Consider the following 8854-nt stretch of genomic DNA (forward strand, 5'->3'; position numbering starts at 1 on the left):
ATAGGACCAAGTGTGAGCCAGAAGATATAGATTTTGCTTACATTTTCTCAGCTATGAACTTCCCTAGCAAGCAAACACAAAATTCTAGAGCTAGATGTCAAGTAAGACCAGAGTTCATAAGGCCATCTAACTGGTCCTGAAGCAGCACCCTCCACCCAGAAATCACAAACAAATCACCACAAAAAGATTAAAATTGTCAAAACCAAATAAACCAAAATTCACCAAGCCCAATGTTTCTCAGCCAGGTCTAGCGTTGCCCTCTGCGGAGGAAGGGGGTTGGGATGTGTAAAGAACTGGGTGGTTGAAATGAGTATGGAGTTGTTGGCAAGGCCAAAAAAATTAAAACTTTGCAGTTTGGGGGCAATCCTATAGAATGAAAAATTGTTCCACCCAACATATCAAGATGCTGGTTTAGTCCAATACAAGGATTCTGGAACACACAGGCAAAGGGGAGGCATGGCTCTCTTCCTGGTATTTAACCCTCAAAGTTAGTGGTGTCAGATTCTTGTCAGTGCCTGTAGACTGCCCTAACCCAGTACCATCTCTGCTCTCTCCAGGTTCAAGGGCCACAGAAGACAGTCATTAGAAGGGTATGCTCTTGTCTACAAAGTAAACTCTGTAAACAGATACCAAAGCTATCCTTACTCTGCCTCTTCCTTTCCAACTAAAGAAGTATGATGATTATCTTACATTAACCCCAAAAGGTTCCCTTATTAACTGTTTCTATAATTTGGTACTAATCTACCACTGCCATGGAGGGTTAAGTATTCAAAACCAAGTTGTCAGCTGAGAAGCTGACACAGCATAAGAGGTGGGCTTTTTAAGGGGTCTAAGACTCAAAAGCAAAGGGTTTTGGTTTTGTTTATTTGTTTAAGAAGCTTTAAAACTTTCTCTTTTAATTTAAAGCAGAAGAGTGATAGATTAGAGTTGGGAATGGCAATCTGTCTGCCTTTCTTTAACAGAACCAAGAAGTTTGAGGAGAGACAATCAGCCTGGTCCAATGGGATAGATGTGGGAAAAGACGTTGAAAGCCTGAAAGTCCCAAATCAAATGCAAACTGGTGACTGCGAGTACCTTTTTGAAAAGAAGGTTCTATCTTTTGTCATCGTCGAGTAAGCATGGCGTTTTGATGGTGTAGTGGTTATACATTGGGCTTCGAACTACATGGTCAGCAGTTCAAGACCACCAACAGCTCCATATGAGAAAGACAGAAAGGGACTTTCTACTCCCTTAAACAGGTACAGTCTTGGAAACCCACAGGAGTTGCTGTGAGTCAGCACTGACTCGATAGCCGTGACTTTGGTTTGGTTTTCGGACAGATACCGGTTGCTGTGGAGTTGATTCGGACTCACAATAATAATTCCGACCATGTGTGTCAGTCAGAGTACAACTGTGCACTTTAAGCTTCTCAATTGCTGCTTTTTCCCCCACAAGATCACCAGGTTTTTCTTCCAAGACACCACTGGGTGGATTCAAATTGCCACCTGGAGGCTCCTAAAAGAGGTACCCAATGCCACCACCGGGAGCCCCTTCCGACTCACAGCCACCCTACAGGGCAGAGTAGGCCTGCTCCCTACGGTTGCCAAGACTGTAAATCTTCACAGGGGCCAGCTGCCTCATCTTTCTCACAAGGAGTGGCTGCTGGGTTTGAACTGCTGACCTAGCGGATAGCAGCAAAATCCTTAACCCACCCACTATGCTACCACGGCTCCTGAACTAGGTACCAGACCCCCCCAAAAGGGTAATAATAATAATTTCTTTGGTAACTCTTCCCTTTTCCAAAGCAAGCATAGATCGTAGACTAGAAATTCAATGCAACCTACCAAAAAACAAAATGTCAGAGCAAGTTGTATAAACACTACCACCAATACAAAAACAACTACTGTCTCATGAAATGAACTTATGGCAATTTCAAATAAACAATGAAGAAAAACAAGTGAGACACCTCGAGGAATGGCTCATGGTGTCTGAAAACGTATTTAAGGGCCAGATGATGCACTGAGAATCCAGGTATTCAGCAGCAGATGGCTCCAAGCCTCAGGAAGAAAAAGCAGAAAAGTGGGTCCAACCAGTGGCTTTCAGTGGTCTCCTAAGGGGTCTCAGGCACTGGCCACTAACTGCTTCTCTCTTTGACTTTCTGGGTAGCAGAAAGTTTGAGATTTTAGCCAAAGGAGGATAGAAAATTCTTTCCTCCAGATTTCGTGTGACAGAGCCACTAAGAATTCATGGGTCAGCCTTAAAATATGATCCTCAGTGAGAAGGGAAGGCACAGTGGCTGCAACAATGCGCTCAGATGTAGACATGACTAAGGCTGTCGCAGGACTGGGCAGTATTGGGTTCTGTTGAAGAGAGGGTTGCCATGAGTCAGAGCCCACTTCTAACAAGAGCAGCAATTGCTGAGTCATGATATTATTAGGATCAGATGGGGGACCCATCATCCCAAACAACCTATGGCAGGCCACAAAGCACATTCGAAATGTATCCCACCAGCTAGGCTCCCTTTAGCCTCCTCGCACTCTTAAATCTTGTGCAAATACTTAGGTCACTATCTCTATAAGTTCTTTTTTTCCCCTGGGAAAGTATGCTGAAGGCAAAGGAGACCTTACTCTTCCATTCTGACGATGTTCAGAGCTTCGGTCCAAGTATCTTGGCACTCAGGGCGGTCAGGGACCTGCAGCCTCAGTCTCCCTCCGAGCCCTGCCCCCACCAGACCCAATGAGGCAGAATCTTCTGCCTTTTAGCCACATCCCCACGTGATTCCTGCATACCTCAAAGTCTTCGAAAGACTACCCTTAGTGACTCCTGTAACAGAAACACAGACTAGTCAGGCAGTGAGACACCAAGAGGAATGGCTCGTGGCAACTGCAAACATATTTAAGGATTAGTGATACACTGCGAATCCAGACATTCACCAGAAGCTGCTTCAAGCCTCAAAGTAAAAAAAAAGTAGAAAAATGGGCTCCACCAATGTTCAACAATTTGTGAGTTTAAGAAGTATAAATGTGGGGAAGTGAGGAGAGGCGAAGGAGGAGGGAAAGTGAGGAGCTGATACCAAGGGCTCAAGTAGAAAGCAAATGTTTTGAGAATGATGAGGGAAACAAATGTATAAAGGTGTTTGACAAATGGATGGATGTATAGATTGTGATAAGAGTTGTATGAGCCCCCAATAAAATTATAATAAATAAATAAATAAATGAATAAATGAATAAATAAAAAGTATAAATGCAAAAGCTGGGACACTGGCTACTATGGACAGCCCAGGATTCTGCTGTAACTGAATGAGACAACTTTTCTTTCTCGTTTCTCTTCTTCAATACGAGGATAAAGAAAAAATATATCAAAAATTCACTTACCCATTGATAGATGTTCTAGACATAAACAGGCTAAAAACAGATGACACGAAAGAATGATATAATTGGATAAATAGCCAGCCCGATTTCTCAATGCTGTTGTTTAAGAAGATCTGCGTCCCATGGTCAAGGTAGCTCTGAACAAAGACAGCCTGGAGTGAGTCACACAGTTTCTCTCTGTTGCACACATACCACTAAAAAAAAGAAGAAAAAGGAAAACACAATTGGAGAGTCATCTAAGAAGGCCAAAAGCAAACAAGCAATCAACCCACAGATGAAATCAAATTTAACATTTCCAAATATTATTATAATCACATAGCACTTTGCTTTGAGGATAATACTCTTTTGAGGATGATCATCTCAATATATCTGCACAGATGATTTTTCACTTAATTCTCCTCACAACCCATAGGGCAGCGGTTCTCAACCTGTAGATCAAGATCCATTTGGGGGTCGAACGACCCGTTAACAGGGGCCACCAAATTCATAACAGTAGCAAGATTACAGTTATGAAGTAGCAACGAAAATAATTTTATGGTTTGGGGGGTGAGGAACTGTATTAAAGTGGCACGGCATTAGGAAGGTTGAGAACCACAGCCATAGGGTAAATGAGTCAAGCATCACTGGGCAGGAGGAGGAGGAGGGCTCCAGGTTCAAGAGGCTTAGTGGAGCCACTCACGCATGTGATCTGACTTCTGGCCCAATACTTCAGTCACTATAGCTGCCAGCTCTGTTGGGCTCAGACAGGCCCAGTCAGAAGGCAAGTAGCCTTCTTTTAAAGTAAGGAACAGTCAAACAGCCCAATGGCTTATGCAAAGCCACCGAACAATGGAAGGGTTTAATGGAGCAGTAATGTTTAACTCCAGCGACCAGATTAAGCTGCTTTTCTTTGTGCACATCAGTAAGACCTTTAGAAGTCTTACTTCACAAACGAGTTATGTAGCATTGTTAGGAAACAAAGTCAAACCCACTGCCAGCATCAAGTCGACTTCAACTCAGAGCGATGGCACAGGATAGAGTGGAATTGCTCCCACAGGATTTCCTAAACTGTGATCTTCACGGATGCAGACTGCCTCATCTGTCTCCTATGGTGCTGGTGGGTTTGAACCACCAAACTGTCGATTAGCAGCTGAGCACTTTACCAGTGTGCCACAACATGGCTACAGAGGGGCAAAAACATACTCAAGGCGGATTAAGTTACTGAATGCCACCGAGCAATCCATGAAGACAAGAACCAGTAATAGGCTCTAACAAAAGCACACTTGATAACAAAATTTAAGAGTTTTAACTGCAGAAGGAGTTTCATCTTCCATAATATGATTCCCATTTTAATTTGAGTCAGCACACCAGATTTGAGTAGATTGTAATGGTACAGTTTGAGCCAGCTCTGGGATCAAGTATTGGCTCTGCCATTCCTGTGTGACCTTGGGCAAGTCAGTTATCTCTGAGCCTCTTTTACTTGAACCAGGTATGTCACAGGGTCAATGTACGTTGGTAGGTTATCAGAACTAAGCAAAATAGCCTTTATACGTCCTTAACACCGTGTCAGGCACACGGTGGAATCCTATGACTGTATAATAAGTGCAATGGTATTTCTCCAATGGAGGCTTATGCCTATCAGAGCAAATCTATTAAAAGTATAGACTAGTTGCTATACAGCAGAGCCATTATTTTCTAAGAAACAACCAACTTTTCCCAAGAAGGTGTCTACTGGCCAAAAGCAGCCTGCTTCCCTGACAAACATCACCATTTACCAGCAATGAAATGTCCCGGAACTGCTTGCACAACTGATGGGCCAATATTACAGTCATTCTAAACTTGCTAAACTTGTTAAATGAAATCTTGGGTAACATTCCTGTCAGGAACATTGAAAGCAACCAGTAATAAACCAATACAAACAAGCAAGCAGGCACATTAAAATTTCAAATTAACTTATCTTTCTATAAACCCTGCAGGCCTAATCTGCACAAACCAAACCTTTTATTAGTGACTGACTGTGAGTCCAGGGCAGTAAGCCTAAGAGTTTGGTCTACTGAAATGCTGTCACCAGAGCTGCTCAGACTTGACATCATCCTTAGGGTCTTTGTGTGTGTGTGTGTGTGTGTGTGTATGGGGGGGGAGGGGTGTCAAACACTTAAGGGCATGGACTGACCCCAGGAATGGAACAATGGGTCAAAAATAACAATTTTAAGGATGAGGCAGGGTGAGGGACACTCCAAGTAGGAAAACCAACTCACCCCACATCTTCCAGGGCCTGCCAACACTTTTTTGTTGCTCTGAAAACGTTCCTGCTTAATCGTTTACTAATTCTTATTACTTACTACACCTGAAATGACACCCTGGTGCTGATCGTAAATCATTTTTATTAGGCGTATGACCTCTGAGGACACTTTACCTTTTATTTATTCCTTACTCTCTCATGTGACTAATCACTGCCATCTAGTAGATTTTTACTTCAGTTCACCTGGAGCCTTATTGTAAGTGTAACTTTTAAATTTTAAGTATCTTTTCTTTAATTCCTTAAAATAATGTACAAAAGCTACCTATAAAACATGAAATGGTTTCAGATGCCATAACTGTAGCTAAAAACATAACATGAAAAATTAACCTGAGCTTGGCACAATGGATCATGCCTATACATAAAGAGTTTTTCACCGATGGTATCACATATCAACTCCATTTTGAAATTAAAATAATTAAGTCACAACAATTTTTAAAATAGAATTTGTATGATAGGCACTTTGCTTTTAGACCCTTTAACATTTTTCCCTATCTTTAAAATAATATTTTTTAATTGTAGAGAGTACATACAGTAAAAACATACAGCAATTCAAATTTCTATATGTACAATTCAATGACACTGATTTCAGCCAGTTCGGCAAACTCTCCCTTCTCTCCTGAGTTCTCCCCCCTCCGTTAATACAGGCTTGTTGCCCACCGAATCTTTCATGTTGCTGTTACCAATTTTGGAGCCTTGTTAACCACGAGGCCAGCAGTTTGAAACCACCAGCTGCTCTAAGGCATAAAGATGAGGCTATCTACTCTCATTGAAAGTTAGGCTCAGACATCCCTCACTGACCCATAGTGCTATGGGGGGCAACACTGAAGGCACAATACAGGAATTGTGCCCACTCTGACCCCACCACACCGGGAGGGGTGGGGGGCGGGCTGGGGGGCGGCAAAATACTAAGGGCATGCAACAGAGCAGCTAGGGGAACAAAGCAATGAAGTCCCCTGGGGAATGCCAAAAATAAACTTTGGGGTCAGCATGTGACACCCCATCAGACTGGACTGAAAACACTCCTAAAGGTCAACAAACAGACCTGGAACTATTTATAGGCTTTTCTCTCTTTTTTTTATCATTGGGTTTTTTTGGTTGTTGTTTTGGGGATTTTTGGTTTTCTTTTGTTACTTGGTTTTTCTCTGTCTTATTTGTTTGCTTATTGTCTCTGCATGTCTATCTACATAAGACAGGTGGGATAAACAATCTGGAGGCGGAAACAACAGGACCAATGGTTCTGGGGGTACACGGGAGGCAGGGAGACGGAGGCATGGGAAAGGAAGTGGGTGTTAAACCCAGGGACAAGGGAACAACAAGTGATCTAAAATCGATGGCAAGGAGGGCATAGGATGCCTGATAGGGCTTGATTAGGGGCAATGTAACCATGAGAAATTACTGAAACCTGAATGACGGCCAAACATGATAGTGGGACAAGAGGAAAGTAAAAGGAAATAGAGGAAAGAACTAGAAGGCAAAGGGGCCTTTATAGAGGTCTAAATACAGGCATGTACATATGTAAATATATTTTTATATAACGATAGGGAAATAGATCTATGTGCACATATTTATATGTTAAGTATTAAGGTAGGAGGCAGACATTGGCTTCTACTCAAGTGCTCCCTCAACACAAGAACACTTTGTTCTAATAGCCCGGCATTCCATGATGCTATTTCCCAACACGTTTGCTGAAGACAAAATGGGTGCCTAAGCAAATGTGGTGAAGAAAGCTGTGGTGCCCGGCTATCAAAAGATATAGTATCTGTGGTCTTAAAAGACTTGAAGATAAACAAGCGGCCATCTAGCTCAGAAGCAACAAAGTTCACATGGAAGAAGCACATCAGCCTGTGTGATCATGAAGTACCAATGGGATCAGGTATCAGGCATCAAAGACCCAGAATAAAAAACCCTATCAATGTGAATAAGGGGGAGTACGGAGTGGAGACCCAAAGCCCATCTGTAGATAATAGGACATCTCCTTACAGAAGGGTCACAAGAAAGAGACAAGCCAGTCAGGGCACAATATAGCACTGTTGAAACATATACTGGTAACTTTCCTCTAGTTCTTTAATGCTTCTCACCCCCTCCCCCCAGCACCTATCATGACCCCAATTCTGCCTTACAAATCTGGCTAGACCAGAGCATGTACACTGGTACAGATAAGAGCTGGAAACACAGGGAATCCAGAACAGATAAAGCCCTCAGGCCCAATAATGAGAGTAACAATACCAGGAGGGGAAGGGGAAGGCCGGGGGCGAGAGGGGGAACTGACCACAATGATCTACATTTAAAATCCCCTCCCAGGGGGACCAAGAACAGAAAAATGGGTGAAGATAGACAGTGGTCGGTCTACAACATGAAAAATAATAATAATTTAAAAATTATCAAGGGTTCATGAGGAAAAGAGGGTGAGGGAGGGAGGGGGGGGATGAGGAGCCGATACCAAGGGCTCAAATAGAAAGAAATGTTTTGAAAATGATGATGGCAACAAATGTAAAAATATGCTTGACACAATGGATGAATGTATGGATTGTGATAAGAGATATACGAGCCCCCAATAAAATGATTTATAAAAAAATAAAATAAAAAGTTGGTCTCAGAAACCCTTGGGGTCAGTTCTACTCTGGCCTACAAGATCGCTGAGTCGAGTCAACTGGGTGCTAGTGAGTTCAGTTTCTGAGTTGTCAGTTTGATCCCATAGACAGGTCTTTAAAAGAACGTAATGTTCAAGGCAAGCTTGCTTTGCTGGTTAAGCAGAACTGTTTGGTTGGTAAAGATTTATAGTCTTAGCCTTAATAGAGCAAGCTATGAGAATCAACTGGGTGGCAGTGGGGGTTTGGGGTACTGTTGGTTTTAAGACTTCAGGGAATGTTTTTTATGGTTTAAAGTGATTTTAGGGCAATAAACAAAACAAAAGAAAACCTCACTGACTCATAGTGACCCCAAAGGACAAGGTAAACTGCCTCTGTAAGTTTCTGAGACTGTGGCTTGTAGTCATTATGCCATCAGGGAGAATAGAGAGTAATTCTTGGGCCTTGGGGGAAAATGAACTTTTTAAATGTGAATGCAACCACATCACTACACCCTGCTACAAAAGTTGTCTTGGAACAACACCCAAAGTGTTCAATGCGGCTTCTAAGCCCTATTAAGGTTGTCCACTCTGCATCCACAGCATCACTTCATGACACTGTACAGCCTGCAGCCCACGGCAACTGCGCGCTACCAT

At 42.6% G+C, this 8854-nt stretch overlaps 1 protein-coding gene across 1 annotated transcript in view; it reads right to left on the reverse strand.

Moving 5' to 3' along the window:
- METTL9 (methyltransferase like 9) overlaps window positions 1-5161 on the reverse strand; it is a 37555-nt gene extending 32394 nt beyond the window's left edge. Inside the window, exons 1-2 of the mRNA XM_045285026.1 lie at window positions 5105-5161; window positions 3354-3544 (exon numbers count right to left, since the gene is read on the reverse strand). Of these exons, the coding sequence (XP_045140961.1) occupies window positions 3354-3544; window positions 5105-5161 (248 nt within the window). The remainder of the gene's footprint in view (window positions 1-3353; window positions 3545-5104) is intronic.
- Between the last annotated feature and the right edge of the window lie 3693 nt (window positions 5162-8854).

The sequence above is a fragment of the Echinops telfairi genome, unplaced genomic scaffold (assembly GCF_000313985.2).
Source record: "Echinops telfairi isolate 266 unplaced genomic scaffold, ASM31398v2 ScPeMD7_5;HRSCAF=22, whole genome shotgun sequence".
NCBI classification, from domain to species: domain Eukaryota; kingdom Metazoa; phylum Chordata; class Mammalia; order Afrosoricida; family Tenrecidae; genus Echinops; species Echinops telfairi.